The 26,518-nt window shown below is 49.2% G+C and overlaps 1 protein-coding gene across 2 annotated transcripts; it reads right to left on the reverse strand.

Moving 5' to 3' along the window:
• Positions 1-1,154: 1,154 nt before the first annotated feature.
• Positions 1,155-24,817, reverse strand: IL17RA (interleukin 17 receptor A). 2 transcript variants are annotated; one of them, XM_045462717.1, is made up of 13 exons: positions 24,549-24,817; positions 14,760-14,784; positions 13,885-14,031; positions 12,811-12,923; positions 11,314-11,440; positions 9,683-9,730; positions 9,417-9,580; positions 8,630-8,713; positions 8,180-8,264; positions 7,353-7,364; positions 6,983-7,084; positions 4,988-5,026; positions 1,155-4,387 (listed from the first exon to the last, which is right to left on the reverse strand). In XM_045462717.1, exons 1-13 carry the CDS (start codon positions 24,690-24,692, stop codon positions 2,889-2,891), a joined length of 2,589 nt encoding a protein of 862 aa, XP_045318673.1. In that variant the 5' UTR covers positions 24,693-24,817; the 3' UTR covers positions 1,155-2,888. The 2 variants fall into 2 exon arrangements, with proteins under 2 accessions (XP_045318673.1, XP_045318674.1); XM_045462718.1 differs by lacking the exon at positions 6,983-7,084.
• Between the last annotated feature and the right edge of the window lie 1,701 nt (positions 24,818-26,518).

Genomic DNA, 26,518 nt, shown 5'->3' on the forward strand with positions numbered 1-26,518 from the left:
CATCCCTACTGCCTCTTTTTTTTTTTTTTTTTTTTTTTTTTGTTTAAAGGAACAAGACAGCAGGCAAGTCCACTTGGAAGTTGGAAGCTGGCCTGGTGTAAGCATGCAGACTTGGGCCAGACACCAGTCACAGCTACTCCACTGCAGGCTTCGGTTGTATATTGACTGTGGGTCCTCCCACCCACTTGAGCCACTTTTGCACTCTATTTAGGAGAGGGCCTGAGTGGTAGGAAAGTCACAGCTTGGAGGACATCTGTTCTTGGAATGGTGTTTCTGGGTGAAGTAGGATTTTATTAGCCACGTTTCAGAATAGTATGAAAAGAAAGGCATGGCTTTATTTATACATGCTCTTGAAGCTCTTGGCATTTGGCTGACAGCAGACACCACAGGTTGACAGAATTTCCAGCATTTATGCTAGAAAGACCAGTATGAGACTGGGGCTTTAGGGTAGGGCAGGGAACAGGGGAGGAGCCAGGGAAGAACATTAAAGAAAGTGTGAAGCCTGGGGACTTCATGATTCCACTTACATGTTATGTCCAAAATGGAGAAATCTATAGAGGGATGAGGAATTTAGGGAGGTTGGGGTGAGGATTAAGGAGTGCTAGATTTCGATTTCTTTTGGGGGTAAGAAAAATGTTCTAAACTTGATTATGCTGATGGTTGCTGAAGTTTGAACTCTTAAAAGCCATTGAACTGCATGGGGGCAGCTGTGAATGGTATGGTATGTGCATCGTATCTCAACAAAGCTGTTAGGAAGAAAAGTAGCAGCCCTGGAGATAAACAGGACTTAGTGAACAATGCTAATTGAGGACATTTTAGCGTCAGAGGCCAGCAAAGCTAGAATTCAAGGTTTGTGGGGAATGCAATTCAAATGGGAATGTCTTCTGGGCACCAGCACTACACTGGCTAGGGCCATTCTGCCACCACTGAGAGCCCTGGCTCCAGCAAGGAAGAGCCCACGGTGGTATTCCACACTTTGCACATTTAATGCTTCCTAGAAGCTGGGGAAACACCACAGGCTGGTAGGCATCTGGACCCAGCTTATTGGAGGAGAGATGGAGCCTGAGAGGCTGGCAGCTGGGAGAACTCAGTTCCTTTTCTCCCTTCTCTCTTAGTCTGTTAGGGCTGCTTTAACAGAACACCATAGGCTGGGCTGCTTATAAATGCAGAAATTTATTTCTCACAGTTCTAGAGGCTGGCAAGTCCAAGATCAAGGAGCTGGCAGATTGGGTGTCTGGTGAGAGCATGCTTCCTGGTTCACAAACCATCTCGCTGGGCCCTCACGTGGCAGAAGGGAGGAAGTCTGGGGCTCCATCCACGTGACCTCATCACCTGTCCCTCCACAACCGTCACACTGGGGATTAGGTGTCAATGTAAGTATTCTGGAGGTGCACAGACACCTTACCTGGTCCTGCTGTCAGGCTGTGTATGGGCCACACTCTGTCTGGGACTTAGGCCTGATGCCGCTGCCACTATGAGGTGAAATTGCACCACTGGAAAGGACTCTACAGCTAGGAACTCTTGACCCATAGTAACATGGAACTCAAAGTACCTACCCAGAATTCTAACCAGAGTTAACACATTTATTCATTCTTTTATTGATAATCTTCCTTTTGTGCACACATATGCATGGGTGTGGCATACACACAGGTAACCTGTGATACTTGGTTTCCCATTACGTGCCAGAATCCTCACCCCTTCACTGAAGCTTGGAGCTGTGACTCCACTCCAGGGTCAGATGGCATCCCAGTGTGCTTGCCAGGACCCCAGAGGGACAAAGCCTTCAGTTTCTCCAAAGGAGGCACTTTCAGGAACCACTTCTTCAAACACTGGGCCTTAGCATCTCTCCTCTTTGAACCAACTCAGACTTTTAAAGACAGAGTGGTACACTTTCCTCTCTCCTCAAAGAGGCCTGCTTCTGCCAGCCCTCTAACTCCTGCCCTGCCCCTCTCTGCCCACCCTGATATGAGGTCCGTATCTCATACTCAGTCTTGGGCGCCCAGCTCTGGTGCTTCCTGTGCTCACGGGGGGCAAGAGGTGTGTGGATGGGGGGCTGCTGCCCAGGGGCCCGCTCACGCAGTCCCTCCCTGTCTTTGACTGAGTGCCAAAACAGGGGCTCAGGATTTCAGACTTTTCTCCCCGTTGAATGCTGTTAGGTTTCACACCACACATTTCCATCCTGTCTCTTTCCAAAACTGAGCTGAGGTGGCTTTCAGGTATGTCTGGTCCTCAGCCTCCTTCTCTGCAGAGCAGCAGCTTCCCATATCAAAGGAATCCTAGGCCACAGGGCTGATGTCCCAAACCCCAGCCTGGCCCACATGCCTTCTCCAACTGGGGCTCTAGCTGCCTCTCCACCACCTCTCTTACTGCTCCAGCCCTCACCCCACCTGCTGCCTTCTGCAATCACAGTGTCTTGGCCCAGGTTTCCCTTCTTTGTATTTTCATAGCCCTGGGCAGACCTCTACAATGGCCTTACTTCGCTCATGACCATCCTGTTTGCTAATCTGTTGCTCTCACTAGATGTTAAGCCCCTCCGTGGCTGGGGCCAGTATCTCCTGCAATTTACCTTTGTATCTCAGATGCCTGGCACATAAGAGGTGCAAGATAAATGCTGAATGAATGAAAGAATTAACGAATGAATGAATGGTGGAGACTCAAGGACACCTTGTCACTAGCTCCTGGGAATGGGCTGTGGATTCTTGTGGGGAAGAGACATCATGACCAGAGGGTCAGAGAAAGAAAATTAAGGGGGATGCCCAGGGATCAAGAGGTTAACACTTCAAAGGCAAACATTTCACACACGGACATATGTATACATACAGACACTCATGTGCACACTTGTGTACATACACACACCCTTCTCCCAACACTCGGGGTCTAAGGAGGCCCTATGGCATCTCGGGCTCCATACCGTCCCAGCCAGAGTTCTTCTGAAGCTCTTGGAAGAAAAGTTGCCGCTGGAGGCTTCTCAGGCTCTCTAGGTCCTCAGGCGAGAGCTGCTTGGCTGACCTCCCCAGGTCCTGCTTTTCTCCCTCCTCCTCCATTTCCAGGAGTCCTTCAGGGGGCTGCGGGGAGCTCCTGGAGATGTAGCCCTGGTCGGACTGCACTGACTGTCGCTGCCCATCCTCACAGGGAGCGTACAGGTCTTTGAGGGCTGCTGCGGCGCTCTCCCAGCCCTCCTGGTCCTGGCAGCCCAGACTCTGTTGGAAGAGTGAGAACATCAGGCCTTCGAGCTGTTCCCTCACGTCTTCCGGGAGGTGGCTGGGCGATGCCCTAGGCGTGCTGCAGAGGGGTGGGTCCTCTGAGTCCACGGGGAAGAGGATGCTGTTCCGCCGAGGGCCGTGGCCCTCCAACAGCGGCCAGGCCTCATCTCCCTCTACCACGGCCAAGCGGCTGGCTGTGCTGCTCCCGGTGGCTTGAGGGACAGGCTGTACTGCCTGAGTTGGAGGCGCCTCCTCCACAGGGAGCACCTCTGTCTGGAGCGTCAGGGCTGCCGGCTCTCCCTGGGGCTGAACTTGAGGTTCCAGCCGGGACATTCCCCTTCCTTCCTCACAGACGCGCAGATCGAGCACCAGGCAGCCCTCGGAGGCAGGTTCCTGCACCAGGGGCTTTTGCTTGATGATCCCTCCTCCCGGTGGCAGCAGCGGCTCTTCAAACACCTCTTCATCCAGGGATGGGAGGTCCTGGTCCTCTGCGGAGCAAAGGTTCTCGCGCTCGAACCAGTCAGGGCACTGAGCCTGCCACTCCCGGAACCTCTCCACGGCCTCCTTCAGCAGCCAGCCACTGGGGCTCCGCAGGTAGTTCTCACCCGTGAGCTCCCCAACGCGGTGCATCCGGCCGGGTTCAAACATCTCCAGGTCCTGGATTCGGAAGTAAACTTCCTCAAATTTGTCCATGAGTGGGTACCTGGGAGTGATGTTGAAGAGGTCAGGAATATCACTCTCACTGCTGATGTCACGGAAGTAGCAGACAATGTAGGTGCCGAAGCAGGCTGGCTTCTTAAAGTCTGGCAGGATCATGTTCATGGCCGCTGTGAAGAGGTCACCCCCGGGCTTCCAGCAGTCACACCGAAGCTGGACAGCAGGCTCCTCCCAGCCGAGGATGGCCTGCCACTTGGCGCGGGTGCCTCGGGAGCACAGGATGATGATCTTGGAGTTGGTCTCTACCATTTCCTGCTTCTGGCGGCCCACCCAGGTCATGATCCCCACCTCTGAGATGACCTGCTCCTGCAGCAGGTCAAGGGCCACTTCGGTGCCACAGACGGTGAGCAGGAACTGGGCGAACTTTAGGACCACATCCACGTAGAGGGGGTGGTCAGCTGAGTAGACGATCCAGACCTTCCTGGGCTTCAGGGGTGGGGGCGTCAGGCTGCTCTTGGGCAGGACATCTGAGGGAAACAAGGAAAACCAGGCCCACAGGTTCAGGTGTGCATCTGCAATGATCCTCAAACCACAGGCCAGGGGCAGAACTCCTAATGGGTCAGGCCAGGAGCACCCTAGACCAGGAAGAGATTGGCTCCCTAGCCGAAGTAATGCAACTGAGGTCTCTGAATAAGCCAATGTTGCTATTTCGCCCATTTTGGCTGCCTGAAAAGAATCACAATTTGACCCCTTCTGGGACAGTGAATTTCTTTCTCAAGATTCCTATCTGGCCTTTAGCCGATACTTTAAAAAGAAAAAGAGACACAAAGGCCTGCCTATGGAATACAAATATCTGTTAGAGGTAGGACCTCTTTTTATAAAAGATGGTCCCTTCCCTTCCTTCTTTGTCCAAGTGATTTAAAAAATGTTATCTTAGCTTTGCTATTTGAGGTCCCCTCTGTGTGGTGGTACTAGGAAGCAGGTCCTCTTACGGGGAGGTCTCCTGAAGGAGCTCAGGAGTTAAAATGCAGAAGGCAACCCATCCATGTCTCTCAAGAGAACCCTCCATCAAGCCTTTGACAGCAAAACACACCAAACAGAGGCCACCCACACCAGGAAATACTGACCTGTACATTTGGTGTCATTCCCGTATTTTTCACGAGACCCTGAAAGAAACAAAAATACACTGGAGCAGCTCTTTTGGAAGAGAAATAGGGACCAATTCACAAGGGCACCTGATGGCATGCTGTCACACCCCTGACACAGAGCAAATGATAAGGGAGGGCAGTTATTAGATGCTTCAGGGCCTTTGCAGGACCCCGTGCTGTGTGGAGTCGCTCAGGTGTGAATCCCAGGTCAGCCACGAACAGCTGTGAGATCTGGGAAAGTTACCCATGCCTCAGAAACTCAGTTTCTTCCTCTGTAAAATGGGTCTGTGTGGCACAGATTAAATGAGACTGTATATGTGAAGTGTCTGGCACACTGAACATAGTCAGCAGGGGTCACAAGCACTTGGCAGCACTGACCCAGCAGGGACCCTCAGAGCGGTGACTGGGAGTTCCACCCACGTCCCTCATTGTAGCCCTGGTTCCTCTCCTCTCCACAGCTGGGCTGCTTCTGAGAAACACCCCACTGCAGGGAAAGCCTCTTCCTCAGAAGTGTCCTTGCCAGAGGCTTACAACACATCTCCAGAAGTAGCCCCCACCAGGCCGGTTTACAACATTTCCTCCTAGTATTTTTGAGGTGAGGAAGAGAAACAACATTCTTAAGCAACTGTTCCCCCTGAGCTACAAAGAGGGAAGCTGTGGTGCAGGAGTCGGCTCCCCAGTGACATGGCAGGGTGAACGGAACCCCCGACGGCCAAGGAAGACATGCAGAACCTTCATTTCAATCCCCACCTTTTGGGCCCTTTCCCAGAACTACCAAAAGATAGTCAAATGAGTGAACTTTCCTTCATGTCTTCTTCTTCATGTGTCCCTTCGTGTCAGTGTGGCGTGGGGCACTTCAGTAAAAGGTCAGAAGTGCAACAACAGAAATGAAGCAAAAGCCTCTCTGGTGTCTGTAGGGAGCTTTACAGTTTATAAAGTGTTCGCAGAGATGTTAACTTATTTGACCCTCCCAACAATCCTGTGGAGAAGAGCTCTCTCACTGGGTCTTCCAGTGCCTGGTCTGGCGTTCTTCCCATCACACAATAAATAATAATTAATAAAACCTACTCCTGACGGGACTTGAATGTGTGGAAACAGCTCCCAGACTACTGAAGGAAGGGCCCGGGCCCAATGCGGAGGGGGTGGGGGGGGGGTGGCAGGGAAAGGCTGAGCCCCTAAGGCTAAAGGCCCTTGTTCTCTCCTGCTCAGAACTTGGCCAGATCATTCAATCCTCACACACCCCTGAGGGGGAGGTGTTATCCCATTTTACAGAAGAGAAGATCAAATCTAGGGTTTGTTAAGCAATTTGCCTATGCCTGCAAAGCAGGGAGGCAGAGCTGGGACCCACACGTGTATGTTCTGGGTCTACCCAGAGCCTTCTTTTCACACCATGCTGCCCCTTCACCATTCTCCCTGACCTAGGATGTACAAGTCTGGGGGCTGCAGGATGGAGTCATTCAGGTTCTCCCACCTGCCTGGCTGATCATGTCTGATGCAGGGAAATTCTACCCTAGCTCCTTCCATCCAGTTTGTTTTAATGGTATTAATTTTAGTAGCAATAAATATAATTATGGCTAACATATGTTGAGCAAATATGTGCCAGACTCTATGCTAAGAATTCATATATAAACATTATTTCATGTCATCCTTATATTTGTTTTACGATGTGGGTATCTTTATAAATTCCACTTTATAAAAGAGGAACCTGAGGCTCAGAGAATTAAGTAATTTGCCCAGGTAGTAAGTGGTGGAGCTGGTATTTGAGCCCAGGGCAGCCTTCCTGCAGGCTGAGTTCCTGACAACTGAGCTTGGTGTGGCCTAAAAGAGGCAAGTTCTGTTCTTCAGGCTGGGGTTGAAGGGTGCCCTCCTAGTACAGCCTTACAGAGACTGCAGCAGAAAGAAGGGGACATAGGAATAAAGACAGGAACAGAGGGGAAAACCCCATGACCCACCCCCAAAGCCCCTGCCCCTTACTGGGTAGCCTCCAGGTCATGCAGATGATCAGCAGGATGACGGAACCCACCAGCAGGATGGAGATGCCCGTGATGAACCCGTACACCCACAGGGGTATATAGTCTGTGGTAAGCAGAACAGCATGAGTGATGTAGCAGAGGGGGTCTGCTATGCCAGCCCTGAGCTTCCCCAGCCCCCGGGCCCAGACCCTGGGCTGTCCACTCTGGCCTGCACCATGACACGGTGATGATCTCCACCCCTGGGCTGGCCTCTTGGTTCAGCCTTGTCTGCCTGGCTCCATCCAAGGCTCAGTCAGGGACGTCTCACGTGGCCCCTGGGGAATGGCCCCTGCGGACTCCTACAGCGCTACAGGAAGGAGAGAGGGGCTTACCTGCGATTGAGACTGCAGTGAGAACAAAGGGAAAACAGTATTCTTAGTTATTAGCAGTGACCACAAGAACCATCACTGCCCCCACTGAGGGCCTGGCAGTGACCTCGGCCCTGCACTAGCACTCCAAATGCCCGGTAAACTGAGTGAAAACATCCACATGGAACACCCAAGTTGTCGGTCTATTAAGAGATGACCCAACTCTCAACTGGGAGGCTAGGTTCTCCTCCAGGCCAATGCAATGTCTGCTGCTTTCTGGTCTGCATTTGGCTGTAGCCACATGCTAGGGGGTGGGTGGCTTATGAGTGGGAAGTTGGCAGCGGTGCAGGGGGAGGCAACAGGCTGCCGAGCTTCTGGCCCTCGGGCCAGAAGCCGAAGCTCCGCCACTTCCTTGGTGTGTGATCTTGGACAAGTTACTGAACATCTCTGTGCCTCTATTTCCTCATCTATGAACCTGCGGAAAGGACCTTCTGCTTCACAGTATGAAGAGTCACAATTTGTGAGGACTGAAAGTGGACATGGTAAAACACTTCATTCAGTACATGGTCCATAACTGTAACTCTCTGACAGTAACAATTCCTGTTTTTTTCAGTCTCAAAAGTTGAAGATCAGAAAGGTTAAGTATTTTGCCCACGGCTACATAGCTAATGAAAGGCAGTCAGGAGTCCAACCCAGGAGTGTCTTTAGAGCCCCACATTGCAGGCCTGAGTAACTCTAAGTAAAATTAAACTCCGCCCCCACCCTTAGAACCAGGTCAGGGTTCAGCTCAAGGTGTTGACTTCATTCACACTCACCCCTAAAATGCCCCAGAGCAGCCATAAACTTCCTACCTGGAGGATCTGGAATTTCCGGGCAGGGTACAGTTATGGAGTGTCTGAGGCAGTCGTTTAGACAGCTACTGAAGAAGGGCTGGATCTGTGAGAGCAGAGGAGAGAGGGATCCTGAGATGCTGGGGAGACTTGGGGTCCTCTACTAATGCTTTCTCGCCAGCAGGCTATTTGAGGACACACACCTGGCTGGTTGCTCCAGGACCTCCCTGTGCTGTCGGACAGATCGCCCATCAGCTACAGGGGCCAAAGAAGCCCGGCCAGGTGAATCTGGGAGAAAGGGCTGGGGAAGGTGGACATGATGTCTCACCAGGCAGGGAGGCCCAGTGGGGCACGGTGCCAGGTCCTCAGAGAGAGCACGAGTCCCCGAGCCGCCCTCCTTTCCTAGTCTGCCCTTCTAGGAGTGCTACCTGTGCATGTGCTCCCACACCTGTGCACACTACACTCACTCACCTGTACTCGGTGGCGGCAGCACCAATTAGAATCTGACAGGGTGAGCGTGACATTGGACCGCTGGCGGGAGGCCTGGTACGCAGGCTGTAGGGAGAGGAGAGGACAGGTGAGAAAGTGCTGCAGGTGGCTGCTGAGAACGCTGGCATCGCTGTCCACTGTGCCCCATAGGAAGGCCACACACACAAATGCTTCTTGGGTTTCTGTTCCAGGAAAGGCTATGTTTCCCTAGGGCAACTGGTTCATTGTTAATTCGTGAACACATCTAGTAACTGGAATTTCTCTTTGCTTTGGCTGCTGGCATCGTGGGGACAATCTGTGTTCATAACCAACGGCCTGACACATGTTTTCAGTAGTAACTGCACCCTGGTTCCATCTTACTTCCTCATCTTTATTTCCCCTTTGTCTTAATACCCACATTTAAAAATATTCAGATCCTTTTTGGAATAGGTGGACAACAACAACAACAACAAAAAGAACAGAGGACACTGTGGGGAAGGAAGAACTAAAAGGACGGGGGAGGTGAGCAGGGCAGAGATCAATGACATTTCTATCAACTGCAGAATCAACTATAAGAGACAAAGGAAAGATCAACCACAGAACTGATTCTATGTCAACCACGTACCAGAAGGAAAGAAAAAAACCAGATGCGCAGGATTGGGGTTGACTAAGCATGGTACTGAGCGCTGGGCTTCTGGCAAAGGTTCTGTCCTGACAGTGGAGGGAGACTTGAGGCTGAGGGAGGCAGCATGGTACTACACTGGAGGGGTCAGGACAGTGGCAACATTACCTCGGGCACCATCAGTGTGTGCTGGAAGCAGCTGTGGTTCTCCGTGTGTGGAAAACTGGTCAGCAGGATCTGGTAATGGGTAGATTCATTCCACAGGGTGAAGCTCACCCACAGCTGGCGGGCCTCCAGGGTCTCCACGGTGATGTTGGGGTCCCACAGGCTGCCTGGTCAGGGCGCAGACACAGGCTGGGAGTGAGGGGAGGGCATGCATGCGTGTGTATGCTCCTGGGCAAAGCTCCCCCAGCAAGACCGCCAGGTGTGGTTACCTGAGCCCACGCATGGTGTGATCATCTTCATCCTGGGGTCTTCGCAGCCTATCAACCCAGAAAAAGGTGAAACAACTAAGCCTCTGCCTTAGAAAGTTTGCTCTTCCAGACACCCGACACCAGGGATACAACCTGTTTCCTTCTGGGGAGGCTTCAAAGATGGGCCCTTCAAAGCCAGTTCCCAGACAGCACTGCTGCCACTAGCCAGAGGTCCCACAGAACTGGGGGCTGACCTGGTTGTCTCCTCCTTCCTCTCTCAGGGAACCTTCCAGACTCAACTATACTCCTCCTGAGCTTGCTCTGAGTGACCCAAGAATCTCAGCCCACTCTGGATCCTCCTCCCACCTCCAGCTTTCTCTGTGGGTTGCTTCTGACTCTTGACAAGGGCAGAAACATTTTGTTCCTCCACAGCAGTGTTTCTCGAACTTTCCTGTGCATCATCATGGGTAGTTTCTGATTTAGTCAGGTCTGGGGTGGGTCCTGAAAATTTGTACTTCTAACAAGCTCCCAGGTAATTTGATGATGCCACTGGCCCAGGGATTGCCTTGAGGACCACTGCTTCAGAAACATCTTCCTAACCTCCCTTCCCCAATGGCATTGACTGTATCATTTTCACTTTGGTTTAAGAAGACATGTGATAGGTGTGAATCGCTGTAGACTGACAGTCACTGAGTCTACTGCAGGAACAAGCGAGGGGACTGGGGGGATTCACACATTTGACAAGCACTTACTGAGCACCCAATCTGTGCCAGGCACTGTTTTAGACAGTGGTGAATAAGATAGAGTTCCTGCCCTCTGGAGAGCACATTCCAGTAGAAAAGACCAATGAAAACAAACAGCATAATGTAACATCACAAATATATGGTGATAGTATGTCAGGGAGTGATGGGTAACATGAAGACAAATAAAGCAGGGTAAGCAGATCGTGTGTGTGTATGTGTGTGTGTGCATGTGCCCACGTGGAGTGCTCTAGGAATGGAGAAGACTGTCATCATCCTTAACAAGCACTTCCTGATGACCTACTATATGCAACGCATTATGTGGTTCTGGAGATTGCGCAGACCCTGAGCAAGCCCCAGACCCTGTCCTCAAGGGGGCTGGGTTTCCATATGCAGTTGGCTTTGAACAATGAGAAATGTTGTAGGTTGTGGCTGAGATTCTGGGGAGGACAGAGAAATAGATGGTGCACACACATTAAAGGTTTAGAAGATAAACCCAGCAGTCTTCTTAGGCAGGATGGATTAGTGGGGGAAGAGGAGACGGTATCACACATGGGATGGTGGTGGATAAATGCAGGTAGGATGTGGGGTAAAAAGTGAAGAATCAGGTGGGGACAAGTGGGGAATGAAAAAGAAAAAGGTGCAGAGCAAGGTGACGAGAGCTGGAATCAGACTAGAAGCAGGAGTTAAAACTCTCTCAAGAGTGGCTTGTCCTTCTGACCCTTCAGGGGGAGGGAGTTGGGGAGTTGGGCAGGAGCTCCCCAACTGTGGCATCTGTTTATTCCATAGGTATCACATGCTGTAATGGCAGTCACAGTCCAGCTGAGCAGGGAGGCTGATGTCTGAGCCACCTGCTGGTTTCTTCTCCAAGAGCTGAGTGGTGAAGGGAATGGCTTGGGAGGGCGCTCTTACCAGGTACGGGAAAGTTCCTGGACTGGTGGTTTGGGTCACCATCAGGGATGGGTTTGGGCAGGTGGTGAACAGTCACCTCATACTCCTGGCCAGGTTCTACCACAAAGTGGCTGAAGGTAAAATGCCACTGAAAAGAGGGAGGAAGGGGAGGTTGGAAAGGTCACATACATACTTCTCACCGAAAGAACTCCAAGCCCACCCACCCTCAAAAGATCAGTGAAATGGGAGAAGAAAACAACCACCAAAGCAAGATCCCAAATCAGAGGGAGGCATTTCTTTGTTCTTTGTTTCCTCTGGTCTTTGCTGCCTATTTTAAAAAAGTCTGGCCCCTCATCAGTAGACTGTAGTGTCATATGCCAGAGAATCTGGGGAAAGCCAAAATAGTCCTCCTCCATCGTGAGCCCTCTCAAACTCCAGAACTACAGCGTAAGGGAGCCAGGGAGCCGAGCCAGAGGACTTGGGGCTATTGGGAGAGTTAGCACACAAGAGGCAGTTCTATGCCTTTGCCTATTTGGGAATTTTCATATGAATGGAATCATTCAATATGTGAAAAAACAAAAAACAAAAAAACCAAGAGGCAGCTAAACACCATTTGTTAAATGACTCTTCCTCCTTAAGGGAAAACCAGGGATCTCTTGAGAATGTTGTGGAGCAGGAAAGTGCAGAGGGAGGGTTACAGATCCCCACTGAGTCTGCATCTGTAGGCACCTTTGTTGTACAGGTAACAGAAGGTGTGCAGATATTTTTTTTCTGGATGGTGCAGATGATGTGCATTGATTCCACCTCTCATTCTAACTATCCTGGTGGTGGACAGAGGTTGGTGGTGGGGGGGCGGTTTGCTTCTAACTTGATCTAGGCACGTGGTCCTCACCATCCACCTGGCAGTCAAGTTTGAGGGTCCTAATTACATACAGGAGAAGGGATCTGTCTTGGCTGCTTGTGGTTGTGGGGGATCTGCAAACAGGTACTTTTGCAGATTTCAACCAGCAGTTTGCACACTGGAGCTTGCACCAGAATCACTGGGCAGGCTTGTTCAACACCGATTGCTGGGCCCCGCCCCTACAGTTTGATTCTGGAAGACTGGAGTGGGGCCCTAGATTCTGCATTTCTGACTGGTTCCCAGGTCATGCGGATGCCGCCAAGGACCATACTTTAAGCAAACTAAATGAGAATGAACATTTTACCATCGGGCAGTGAGCAGCCAAATAAACGGAAACTGCTGCAGAACTCATTGGCTTGTGCCCCAGCCACAGTGGTTCTCTAGGCTGGGCAAAGCTGTTTCTTCCTGGAGGCAGGCCCCAGGTTAATCTGGTTACAAAGAAAGAGAGCAGGAGGTGGGGCCGTGGAAGTCCTTCCCATTCAACTCTCTTTACAATGAACATCTAGTTACAGTTGGAAGCAAAAGCCAGGTGGGTATGTCTGGGAAGTCTTCGGAAACATGTTCTGTTCCTCACTGTCACCAGAGGAACACAATCCACTCTGGAGCCGGACACTTACCCGCTTATGATGATGCTTCAGTCTGGTCAGAAACTCAAACTTGACACACAAACGTTCATTGGTGTTCAGCTGCAGGACAGACAACTCTGCACCCTCCAGGTAGAGGATGCTGGCTGCAGGCCAGAGGGAGGAGAGGAGACAAACAGATGTAGATCAACAAACACAAACCGCGGGGTGTGGTGCTTCCCCATCTGTTATGCTTACTCACTCTTAAAAGAAAATCTGCACATTGTACCTAACCCTCCACTTCCTGTTACTTTTTGCTCGCTCTTGGGCCTGAGTTAGTCTCCTGCCTTGCTGACACTTACCTCCCAGCTGGGCAAGGACAAATGAAACTTTATACTGGGCTAGAGGCAAAGGCTGTGCAAATTTGTGGCTGGGATGTTGGCAACATGGCACGGGTGTCACACATGGCTGTCCCAATCCTTGGATAGGCTGGGGCAGGCACCAGAGGCTGGAGACTTATAAAGAGGATAACCTCCCCAGGCCCTGGTCACAAATGTGGGGCTGGCTCTTGTTCTGTCATACAACTCTCTATCCCTGGAGAAGGTTTTTTGGGGGAAGGGTGTTGTTTTAAAAAATGCCAACTCCTAGGAGCAGCTGGCTGGCTCAGTCAGAAGAGCATGTGACTGTTGATCTTGGTTGGGGTTGTGAGTTTGAGCCCCATGTTGGGAATAGCAGAGATTACAAAAAAAAAAAAAAAAAAAAGCCAGCCCCTAAATTAAGAGGAAAAGCAGGCTGGCAAATGTGTTACCATTTTCCAATAAATATTTGGTACTGCAGTCAGAGAATTAACCATTTGACTTCCTTTTCCAGGGTGATAAGGATTTTAGGCTGAAGGAAGGATGGTGGGTTGAGAAGATACCATCATTGGTTAATATCTAAAATGCTGAAGAAGTATTCATGTATTGCATGAAATGATAGAGCCTTTCAGCATGAAATCTGGGCCCTCATGTCTGAGCATAGGACTGAGAACCCAATTCTGAGTCTGGTGGGAGAGCCGTATGGTCTAGTCTGTGGATTCACCTGGAGGTAGGTAGAATCTCCCAGGCAGAATCTGACATGCCCACTCACCATCTGTCTGCAGGGTCCATCTGATGCCAGCTACAGGCAGTAGGTCTCCATGCTGGGTCTGGACAAAGTCCAGGTGGACCTGGACATCCTTTGGGGATGAAGGGGTCAGATTTCGAAGGTGGATCCAGCTGTCATCCAGGCAGGTACCTGGAGCCAGAAAAAGCAAAAATTAGAGACCTCCATGTTCTGTAAGAACCTGAAGAAACTGCAAAAGAATGAGGCATGCAGGCAAGATGCGCCAGCAGTGGCTCCAAAGAGCTAGATCTTAAACGCTCAGGGGCCTGCGACCCTCAGCTGGGTTCTTGGCTTCACCACACTGCCCCCACCCCTTTCCAGCTTGTCTGGGTCGCTGCAAATCTCTGAAGTCTAAAGGGCATGTTAAGAGAGAAGACAAAGCATGAAACTTGGTTTTGAGATAAAGCAGTGAAATGGGAGTACAGGAAGGATGGGGTAGTGATAAAAGTTGATTCATTTTATATGCCAGGGGTCTCTAATTAGCACAGACACTTGAAGTATGTGCCTCCTTCTTGAAATAAAACACAAAACAGGACCAACACCACAGATGTCTCTCGCCTGACAGTGACAAGCTCTGGCAAATCAAATCGTATTATAGATACACCAGGGCAGCACCCCAGATAATATTTTCAAAACCCAAATGACAATTCTGATTCTCACTTTTGGACTTTTGCATAATGGATATTCTTGACAGGAAGCACAGGTACACACATCCTGGATTCCCAAGGGCACCTCCTGCTGAGGGCTGTAACCCTTATCCCAAAACAAAGTGGACTGGCAGCACTCTTGTCGGAGATCAGCATGGGGTTAGCATTTTATTAACAAGGCAGTGACAAGATGAACAAAAACAGATGACTTACTATTCTTGACTATGCAGTTTAGCCCCTGTGGAAAAAAAGAAGGAGGTAATTACAGCTGTGAAAGAATGGTAGTTCACCAGCCAGGCTCCCCATGCTTCCCTTGGCTCTTTCTCAAGGATAAAATGTACACAGCCCCCCACTCCCACTTCAGGCCGCTCTTGGGGCAGGGAACCATATTCTCCTCACACTTCTCTTATCCTGCCCTCCTATCCTTGGATAGGAGAAACAGGATGGCAGTGGGTACAGTGGCTGGCAAAACAGAAAGGGCATTTTCTGAGTAACTGGTAACAGCCAGGAACTTCCCAATTTTAAAAGACACTGAGAGGGTTCTCTTGGGGCACCCTGCTGAAAAGGCCTCTAAATACCCAGCAACTTCCCGTCTCCCATCTGGGTAACAGTGCTGTAAGAGGAGGGAACAGAAACTATATCCCTCGTTACAGGATCAGTTATGGAAAATTCACCAAGTCTCTACAAGCTCCTTTAGGTGCCAGATCCTGTTCTGGGTGACTTAGATATATTATATCACTAACCCTCATACACATATGATTAAGTATTGCCCTCTGCCCTGTTTTATAGATCAGAAGACCTAAGTACAGATATTACCTTATGTTGCTTCCCACTTGGCAATCTGTGTTAACTCTCTAACCCAGAGGAGCTCTGGGGAGCCGAATTTAGAAGCCCCAATTACAAACAATAGGAGATGTGATTACTGGGCTTGAGTTTGGCCAGCTGACTCTACTTTGGAAGACACACACACATCCCTGGAGCTCAGCCACCTTCCCACCACTTACCAGCTAAGTGACTTTAGGCAAGATATCAAACATTGCCAGGCCTTGATTTCTTCAACTGTAATATATTACAAAAAATTTCAAACAGCAGAAATGTATTTGTGTATTAATGATGCAATTAAATAAAGTAATACAGTGCTCCTGGACTGTTAAACAGGCAGCTTACTAGAAGCCCTAAGAAAATCGTTATGAGGAATTTTGTTGGCTGTAGTGCCCAGCGAACTATGTCATTGCCTGCTAAATGAGACAATATTTGTCCAGTGTTGGGCACATAATGGTTGCTCTTTAATTACTGGCTGCCCTTCCTTGGAGCTTGGCATATAGTAAGCACTCAAAAAATGGAAGCTATTATTATTACGGTGATCTCCATGTATTCAGATTTGGCAGTGGAGCAAAGGAAGAACTCAGGTGCAGTTGTTTCTAGTTATCTAAACTGGAAAAATGGACCAATCATGGCTTGTGGGACAGAAAGTTGGATGTCGAAGCAGATCAGAAATACGATTTTCGATTTTCGGGACAACACCGAGATTTGGTATATGTGTGTAAATAGGGTGTTGGGGTCAGCACCCACCTTTTTTTTTTTTTTTTTTTTAAATTTTTTTTTTCAACGTTTATTTATTTTTGGGACAGAGAGAGACAGAGCAAGAACGGGGGAGGCGCAGAGAGAGAGGGAGACACAGAATCGGAAACAGGCTCCAGGCTCCGAGCCATCAGCCCAGAGCCCGACGCGGGACTCGAACTCACGGACCGCGAGATCGTGACCTGGCTGAAGTCGGACGCTTAACCGACTGCGCCACCCAGGCGCCCTGCACCCACCTTTTTCTGTAAAGGGAGCAGAGAGCACCTAGGTGGCTCAGTCAGTTAAGCGTTGGACTCTTGATTTTGGCTCAGGTCAGGATCTCATGGGTTCCTGAGTCTGAGAGCTGCATCAGGCTCTATGCAGAGCCTGCCTGGGATTCTCTCTCTCTCTCTGCCCACCTCGCCCTACCCGGCCCCTGCTTGTGCTGGCACATGCACTATCTCTCTCTCTCAAAATAAATAAACTTAAAAAAAAAAAAAGATCAGAGAGACAGGGCTAAAGATGGGAGGGGTAAGATGCTGTGCCACCAGGGTTCACTCATAAAGTGGATACAGGGATGATATACTTGAGCATGCTCCAGGATTGACTTCAAGCACACCATTTCATCCATACCTGGGCATCTGGGACACGAGTTCATGAGCCCATGGGGTCCAGATTTTCTGCAGCCTGTCCAGCTCCTGGCGATGAATTATCATTACCCAGGGCCATCAAAACCCTGCTAGGCTCTCCTCACATATTCAACAAAATCTACTACCTGTCTGCTCACTCTAGTGTCACTCTGTTTCCTGCCTGGTGAGGAGATTACCTCCCAAGCACAAGCTCATTTCTCCGTCCACCGGAAACTCCTAGGACCAGGGCATAGCTGAAATCAAGAGTCAGATGCTTAACTGACTGAGCCACCCAGGTGCCCCTAACTTATCAAGTTTTAGAATTATCTTTGTGCTATCTTTAAAAATTGGGTAACTTATCCTTTTGTTCTGTGGTATTGAATGCCCATCAATAGGGAATGGCTGAATAATGTGAGATCTAGTTTAAATCTCACTATCCATCAAGACAAATGGTTGGATAGACTGCTCTCCACTATGGAATATTATGTAAATACTAAGCAGAATTAGTTACATAGAAATCTACTGACCTGGAGTGATGGCTAAGATGTGTTGATGAGTGAGAAGAATAAGTTGCAAATAACTTTTTATCATATGACCCAATTTTCTATAGAAACAAGTGATGAAAAAACCCTTCCCATATATTTATATGTGTTTGAATATGATTGTATGAGCATATGAAAATACGTGGACAGATATATAGCAGGCTGTTAACACATTGGCTACTGTAAAGGGATGGAAGCAGAAGAGATGGAGAGAGGGAAGATAAAGGGGAAAAGATTTAAACAGAAGAAAAAAATGTGCATATAAGTGAAATATAGAAAACAGAAATATAGAAAAATAAATTCCATTAGAGGTTGTGGCATGTTGATCATGTACATATATCTTTTCCCCTTCCCCGAACCATATGAAAATTCTAGGAAAGGGAAAATTTTATAAATTTTCAAGGACAAAGAGGAAACACCAGTGGACAAAAGAGGTGAATACATTTTTAAAAGCCAAAGAGGAAGGAGGAGTAGACGACTGGCTCAGGCTAAGTGGAGGAACTTGCATCTGAGTTCCTTGCTGCAGAAGGGAATGAGACAAGAAAGAAGCCAATGGCTCATCAGAATCTTTTAAAGAACCAGGTTTGAAAGGTATCAGGTATCTGGGGAGGTAGTATAAACAAAGGAACTGAAGGGGGTGTGGTAAAGTGAAGGTCTACATAGAGAATGTTGGGAACTTCAGCCTCTTTTTCCCTGCTCTGATTTCAGAATGCTGGCAGCCAACCCCTGGGAAAGGACCTCCAGATGCTGACATTAAAGAGTCCACTGATAGACAGGGCAAGTTCATCATTAGCCTGACCCACTATATTAAAGTCTGATGACCAATAAGCCCTATCTACACAGAGTATGTAATCAGCTTTTTAGGACCTCATTCTTTAAAAGAATTTTTTTTAATTAAGTTTTTCATTTTAATTCCAGTATAGTTAACATACAGTGTTATATTAGTTTCAGATGTACAATATCATGACTCAACACTTCCATACGTTACTCAGTGCTCATCATGATTAGGACCTCATTCTTAAAATATTCTCAGACAGCCAAAGAGTATCAGATACTTAAGAAGGGTTTCCTGTATGAGAAATAGATCAAAACATACAAATTAAAAAAAAATACTCTTGAAGGGAATAAGACAATGGTAGGAACAGAATAAAATTAAAACTAACAAAATTATAATACTTTCAAAGAGATAAGAGAGGACATGGACAAGGACAGGATACTGTGGTAAAATGAGCAAGCTGGGAATAAAAACGAACCTTGGAAATAAAAAACTCCATAGAAGAGTTGGGCTACAAAATTCAGGAAATTTCTCTGAAAGTAGAATAAGCACAATCAGAAATCAGAGAAAATATGTGAATATTTAGGAATCAATTCAGGAAATCAAAGTATGATTAACTGGATTTCCCAAAGACTGTTATACTGGAAACAGAGGGGAAAAAATTAAAAAGCAAAAAAATCCACTCCAGAACTAAAGGATACATATTTCCAAATTAAAAACATTCATTGAATGGCCTGAAAACCAGACCAAGGCCCCACTTCATGAAACTTTTGGAATAGCAGGAATAAAAAAGAAGATCCTAAGTGTTTCCAGAGGGGGAAAAAAATAGGTACCATACAGTCAGGAAGGCATTGGCTTTCTTAGCATCTGTACTGTTTGCCAGAAGGCAACAAATCAATGCCTTCAAAATTCTAAGGGAAAATTATCTTTAATCCATGATTTTTATACCCAGCCAAATTAATCAAAAAAGTGTGAGGGCATATATGTGTATATATTTCCCTCATATCCTTATGCATTTTCTTAGGAAACTGCAGGAGGATATGTTCCAGCAAAATGAGGTAGTTAAGCTCTGAGAAGGAAATCATAGGGTCCAGGACATGGGAACTGTAAACAGGACAGATAATCTAGTATGATAGTTGTGCTGTGGTGCAAGTCCAGGTCCAAGCTGGAGAATGTGGGGTTCCAGGAGGGAGTTCTTTGGGGGATGAGGAAATGAAATTGATGGGATATCTGATGTTTGGGGAAAACAGTGTATGACAAATCCGATAGAAAAAACTAGTTATATGGAAAATTATGGAAGATAAAGAATTAAAAGAAATATCATCTCACGGAGGAAAAGAAATTACACCAGAAAATAAATATAATCAAAGGGCACCTATTTGCCTCAGCAGTGAATATTACTTACTTGGTATAAACCCCATGGATTTCATTGAGATTGTGATGTAACTACAATGGGGATGCTGGGAGAAGCAGTGGGAGCAGAAGTATAAGAAATTAAAATTTTTATGTTATGAGTCAATAGGTAATATCTAAAATTGACAAGTCAAGAAAAAACAATGTAAGTACATTTAGAAATGTGGAGGCAAATGCCAGAGGAAAAAAAACACTAGGGGTACCTGGGGGGCCAGTCAGCTGAACATCCAACTCTTCATTTCGACTTGGGTCATGATCTCATGACCCTGGGATCAAGTCCCACGTAAGGTTCTGTGCTAGCATGGAGTTTGCTTAAGATTTTCTCTCTCTCTCCCTCTGCCCCTCCCCTGCCTGTGCTTGTGTGCTCCCACAAGTGCATACATGCACTCTCTCTCTCTCTCTAAAATAAAAACAAAACAAAACAAAAAACTAAAAGAAGTATATGTGATCATCTCTGGAAAACAGTTTTAGGAAGTGCTGAGGGCTGGGACAGAGATCTGATGTTTTTGGTTTTAAAGGTCTTAGTATAATTTTAAAAGGATCACCATGATATTATACATGCTGCCAAATCAAGTATAGGATTACTACATATTACCTGGATAAGAATTAATTAAAAGACAGACTTTTATTCAGGACATTACTCCAAACAAAAGAAGGGATTAAACAGTGAGATAAACGGATGAAAACATTAATTTGTTTAGGGGAAGGAATAGCAGACTTTTTCCTTTTAATTTCCATGTAGAATTTCTTTTTAGTGTGATGTCTTAAATGATGTAACAAATGCATTCAGGGTCTTCTCTGAATGCTACTGAGACAGATCTTGTTGTATTCTCCTCCAACAAATCATCCCAAATTTCTTTACTTCAAATGTCCACTTTAAAAAAGATAGTTGGATCAGAATATTATTTATGAGCTACTTGCTTGTGAATGGCATTATGTTAGCCCTCCTGCAGAAATCTGAGAAAGAATGTTGGTGAGGAAGATGGCACTGGTAGCAGCTAACATTTACTGAGTTCTTCTTTTGTGCCAGGCATCATGCTAAGCACTTTATACACATATTTCATTTAATCTTTATAATAGTCCTATGAAGTAAGTACCGTTATCCCATTTAAAAAAATGTTTATTTATTTATTTTTGAGAGAGAGAGAGGCAGATAGAGAATCCCAAGCTGTCAGCACAGAGCCTGATGAAGGGCTTGAACTCACAAACTATAAGATCATGACCTGAGCGGAAACCAAAGGATGCTTAACTGCTTAACCAACTGAGCCACCCAGGCTCAGTCCCATTTTCACTGATGGAAAAACCGAGGCACAGAGAGGTCAGCTAAGTGGCCCAAGATCCCATAGAGCTAACACTCAAACCCATGTAGTTTTGCTCCAGAATCCTTGCTCATTTTTTTTTAAAGTTTATTTATTTTGAGAGAGACTGAGACAGCACGAGTAGGAGAGGGGCAGAAAGAGGGAGACAGAGAATCCCAAGCAGTCTCCACACTCAGCGCGGAGCCTGATGCAGGGCTTGAACCCACGAAACTGTGAAATCACGACCTGAGCAGGAACCAAGAGTCAGACATTTAACTGACTGAGCTACCCAGGCACCCCCAGAATCCATGCTCTTAATCACTGCTATACTGTCTAAATTGAAAAAAAAAAAGGGACACCTACAACAGGTAAGCCAGTATTCTCTATCCATAGTGGTAAAGATTAAAAGGAAGAAATTTATTTCACTATGTTTAACTGTGTGCATGTAATGAACATTACCAAGTGCCTGGTAAAGAAAAGCGGGCTCTGAAGCCACATACTGCTCTGATTCTCAGTACAGCACTCACTAGCTGTGTGACCTTTGGCCACTAGCATGTAATCACGCAGCCTGGCAGGTTATTGTGAGTGTGGAATGAAGCTAGCATGTTAGCCCCAGGCAGGGTGCCTGCCACAAAGCTACAGGTGAATGTTAGTGCCCTTGTACCTTCCAAAGCCACAGCCCATGTAGTCTGTTGCTTTCACTCACTCACTCACTCACTCACTCACGTATTATCACATGACCCTGTGAGGGGAGGATCTTTTATAGGCAAGAACATTGGTCCACAGCAGTGGAGTGGACCCAGGGCTACAGAGTGGGTGAGCAGGGAAGCTTGACCCAGAGACCATATCTTCTGACCTGGTGTGTCCTCTTCCCTGCACAGTACTGCCATGTGCTTTTGGCTGCTGGCTGCTATGTGATATCACAGTACCGAGATGGAAGTCTCGCCGTGAGCAGTCAAAGCGAGGAGCTGGGTATGACGGTCAAGGAACCTGTTAACTGTGCTGGTTCCACTGCCAGCAGTGACCCTGACTGCTGGAATGCTTATACCATGTAAAAAACATCCACAGAACACAACTTTTTACGCCAGGAGTGGCCTGGCAACCAGAAGATAAGGGTTAAATCTAACAGTTTTTCTACCACAAGTCAAAACCACAAAGTGCTCAGGGAAAAAAAAAAAAAAAAAGAAAAAAAAAAAGAATTTGTAATACAACATACATCCTGTCTCTAAAATTGTGTGTTAACACTCATACTGACCAAATCCAAGTCACTGTCTTTTCTTGAGGGCTTTCCTCTTGGCTGGCAGTCATGGCAAACCTGTGAGAAAGCCCAGGCAGGGGGAAGGGCCAACCAGTAGGCTGCCCAGGGAAATGCAATTACTTATGGTTTCCCCAGTATTGATTTTTGTGGGGAACTCAGAGTCATCTGGGTTTTGAGGTGCTAAACCCAGGAAGCCAGAAATAGTGCTATGCTTGGTGTCAGTTTACCCTTGTTTTTCCCGCAGAGCTAACCATTCATTCATTCATTCATTCAACTTTAATTCCACAAATATTTATCAAGCCCCCACGTCCTGTGCTTGCAGCACAGAATAGGTATGTAGAAGGCTCTATTCTGTCTTGGGAGAGAGTCACTGAGCGAGAACTCCAACCAGGCTTTGGATAGACATTTGTATTCTGGAAAGTGGTACACACTTTGTGATGGTTCATCCAGGTCTTTCATTATGGAAGTGAAGAAACCCAGGTGCAGGCCACCTACGTTGCCTAAGCTTGCAGAGATTCTAAAAGTGAAATCAGGATGTAAATTTAGGTGCTCTGAAGCCAAGTTTTTGTGGTGTCCCCTACCCTCACTATATTGCGTTGTATCCACAAACACCAGTGGAGGCAGAGAAATCTAAAGGGTGTTGTTTCTTTCTTTTTAAAGAGACTAGTCGATGAAGCAGGGAAGGTGTTCATGGAGATGAGCGGTCTGTGAGCCAAGTGTCTATGTAGAGGCAAGATGGAGGGAAGGCATAACACAGGAGATGGCAAACAAATTTGGTCGGTAAGTATCTGTCTCCAGCCCTGCTCCTGACTTTCAATAGCTTCCCACTGAGTGATTAAAATCAAACACTTAGTCTAGCTCTTATACCAGGCCATGATGGAGTCCCTACCTCCCTTTCTAGCTTCTTCTCTCACTTTCCTGCCACATTCTCTGGTGCAATCACACAGTTTATCCTGCTCACCCAAGGGCCTGGGCTCAGCCTCTGTCTACCACCTGGACAGCTCCCACTACCCCTCAGGGCTGCCCTAATGTCTTATCTGCCCTGAAGAACGTCCCAGCCGGAAAGAGTTTTTCTTTCCTCTGGAATTCTGTACACTCCTGGTTGCACAAGGAGCCCTTGCTACAGGCTGCCTTGCACCATAGTTAGCACCTTCAAGCCTCTTCCCCATCCTAAATGATTTGAGTCCCTGCACATTAGGGTCCCAGGGGTGTTTTCTCATAGTTTCAGTTCAGAGCAATAGTATCTTGTATTTTGCAGACACCTGGCAAACGGCCATCAGAAAACGAACACGAATTCTCTAGGTACAGCAGTTCTATACCAAGTCTGTGGGAAGGATCTGCTCAGCACATGTCCCCTACTTTGCCTAAAAGCGGGACTCACAAGGACATTTCCCAACATTATTCATATAAAAAAAATTCTTCTAAATCGTCACTCCCTCTCCACTCTCTTTTGGGAAATCCTCCATGACATTAGATAAGGAGACATATCTTTGGTTGTTTCACATCCTCTGACTCAGATACTGGGTCAGAGGTGGTGGAGGGGAGGGAGCTGAGGAAACCAGAGAGAAAGTGGAGGAAAGAGACATTTCTGAGGGGAGAAGCTGTGGAGGTGAGCAAGGTGATCTGCTGTTTGTTTTTTTCCCCTTAAGATGGTCCTCCACAGAAGGCCACTACCCGACGGGTGGGTGTGTCACTTTCCGAGGGCACATTGGGGGTACTACTTGACGGGTCCGAACTGGATGAGGGTGGCGGCGGCGGTGGTGGAGGAGCTGGAAGGGCGATGTCTTAATCCTCTCCCCAGTCCTTAGGGCTTCTCGCCCTGGGGAGGTGTTGCCCAGCTGCCCGGAGCCAGCCGGCTGCATTCTGCACAACTGTCCCCGTCCCACCGCTCCGTCCCCTCGGCCGCCGCAGGCTGTCCGGCCTCGAGCACAGGGCTCTAGGACCGCTGGGTCCCTCCTGGGGATAGCGGAGCCGAGATCCGTTGGGGCCCCCAAGCTCCTCAGAGCCTCCCCCTAATCAGGTTGCCGGGGGGCTGGCGGGGCTTCTTTGAGAGAAGCTCCCGAGGTCCGGACTGGTCTCCTGACCTCGGGTCCTGGCCCTTTCCGGCACCGCGGGGATTTGTAGGGCGCACGGCTTGGAGGCCGCTCGGGTCCAGTCCCCACTCCTCCGAAGGGCTCCCCCGCCTCCCTTTCTAACCGGCCTTGCCCAGCCTCTCCGGCCAGGCCCCGCGCCTCCCTCTCCTTCCCCGAACCGTGGGGCCCCGGCGGCGGCGGCGGCGCTCCCGCCTCCCACACGGGACGCCGGGTCGGGTTGTGCAACACGCACCGCGCGAACTTCTCTCCCGCAAACTCCCTCTTCTCGGGTCCACCCCTCAACTCCCACCAATCCGAGTGTCCTCCGGAGCGCGCCCGCTCCGAGACCCCCAGCCTAGACTTCCCGCCGGCCCGGCCTGGGGCACCTCGTCCGCTACCACCGCCTCTGTCCCTCACCCACGTCCCAGTAACCTCGCGGCGTGTCGGGGTCTCACCTGCTGGGAGCAGACCGGCGCCGGGTAGTCCAGGAGCCGCGGGGAGGCGCGAACCGGGGCCAGCCCGCTCAGGAGCAGGGACAGCAGTAGCCGCCCCAGCAGGGGCCCCGGCACGACTGGTGGCCCGCGGCGCGGAGTCCCCATGGCCCCGCACTGTCGCGGAGAGCTCGCGACCCGGCGGCTGGGGCGCTGCGAGGGACCGGCCCTGGGCTTTCCCTTCCGCCGAGAAGCTCCGAGTCGGCTCGACTTCGCCTGCTTCCGGCTTCCAGCCGCCCAGGGGGCGGGCCGCCGAGGGGCGGGGCTCTGGCCCGACCAGCGCTCGGCTGGGTCCTCCTCCGGCAGTGCGTCCAGGTGCGCGCTCCTCCCCGCGCTCCCGGGGCCTGGGCTCGACTCCTGCGCGCCAGCTTCCCGCCGCCCCGCCCACCGCCCCTCCTAGCTCTCGGCTCCAGCCAGCTCGCAAATTTCATCTCCGCGCTTACCCGCCAGCTGTGGCGCCCGGCTTTAGCTCTTTCCCGCGTTGCCCGCGCCCCTGGTTAGTCTTCTCTGCGTTTTCTTCTCGGTTCCTGGACGTCAGGCCCCAGCTCGAGACTCCAAAGGAGTCCGATCGATTTCTTACTCCCTTCCCCTCTATTCCCACCCCTGGCAGCTCAGTTGTCTGGCTCTGTTCTGACTTTCTTTTTCTCAGTCAGGGGCTGCTGCTGTTGGCTCCGACCCATTTCTCAGTTGGATTCCGGGGGAGGGAAGTAGGAGCAGTCATTTCCCACACAGTTGGCGTCGACTCTGGGAGATTGAATTCTTGGGGGGCAGGCACCCGGTTTCGGACCATTCTGCGTGCTCACAGCGCCGAAGACTTCCGTATTTCCCGAGACTTACCCCACGTCCGTTGGAGGACGGCCATCGCGACCACAGCTCCTTAGTCTCCCTCCTGATGACTCGTCTTCTGGAGGAGCGCTGACTGCATGCTTTCCTGTCCGGACTCCCCAGACTATCCAAGTTGGGCCGCGTCTCCCTTCTCCTGACTCCTGCCACTGCCCGACCCGGCTCGTGGCTTCCAGCCTCTGCCTCCCGGATTTCACCCTACCCGCTCCCGGCACATTTGCCTTTCTTAAACTGCATTTCGTATCCCCTTCCTGCGTTTCCCCTACACCCACCTCCCCCGCATTTCTCTCCTGGTCAACTCTAAACGCCTGGCCTGGCCTGGCCTTTGAAGCCCACGGAATCTAGACGCACTTAGCTTTTCCGTGTGTTTCCCACCCACGGACTGGAGCTCCCAAGTCTGGGTCGGTGGATTTTTTCATTGTCTGAAGCAGCCGCCATCCTTTTCTGCTGCTGAGGACCCCTGGCGATTATCTCTGTTAGCCCCGCACCCCCAACAGACTGCTGCTCAATTAGGCCTCAAGCATCCTGCTCTCCGAACATCTTTACCCGTTTTTTTCTTTTTAATGATTATTTATTTTGAGAGAGAGAGAGAGAGAGAGCATGAGTGGGGGAGGGATGGAGAGAGAGAATCCCAAGCAGGCTGAGTGCTCCAAGCTGTCCTGGGGCTTGATTTCAGCAACTGGGAGAACGTGGTCTGAGCTGAAACCAAGAGCCCTGGATGCTTAACCAGGCGCCCCTTTACTTGTTCATTTCTGAAAGAATCTTGGAAAATTCTGCATCCTCTCACCCATTTTTCTAAATGTTTATGTTTGAGAGAGAGCGAGCGCGCCTGAGAGCGGGGGAGGGGCGGGGAGCGGAGGTGGGGGGGAGGGATGGGGAGAGACACAGAATCTGAAGCTGGCTCTAGGCTCTGATCTGGTCAGCATAGAGACTGATGCAGGGCTCGAACTCAAGAACAGTGAGATCATGACCTGAGCGGAAGTCCTGTTCCCAAGTCAGATGCTTAATCGACTGTGCCACCCAGGTGACCCGCTCTCTCCCATTTTTTAAGACGATACTTAGGGGGTGCCTGGGTGGCTCAGTCGGTTGAG

The sequence above is a fragment of the Leopardus geoffroyi genome, chromosome B4 (genome assembly GCF_018350155.1).
Source record: "Leopardus geoffroyi isolate Oge1 chromosome B4, O.geoffroyi_Oge1_pat1.0, whole genome shotgun sequence".
Taxonomy (NCBI): Eukaryota; Metazoa; Chordata; class Mammalia; order Carnivora; family Felidae; genus Leopardus; species Leopardus geoffroyi.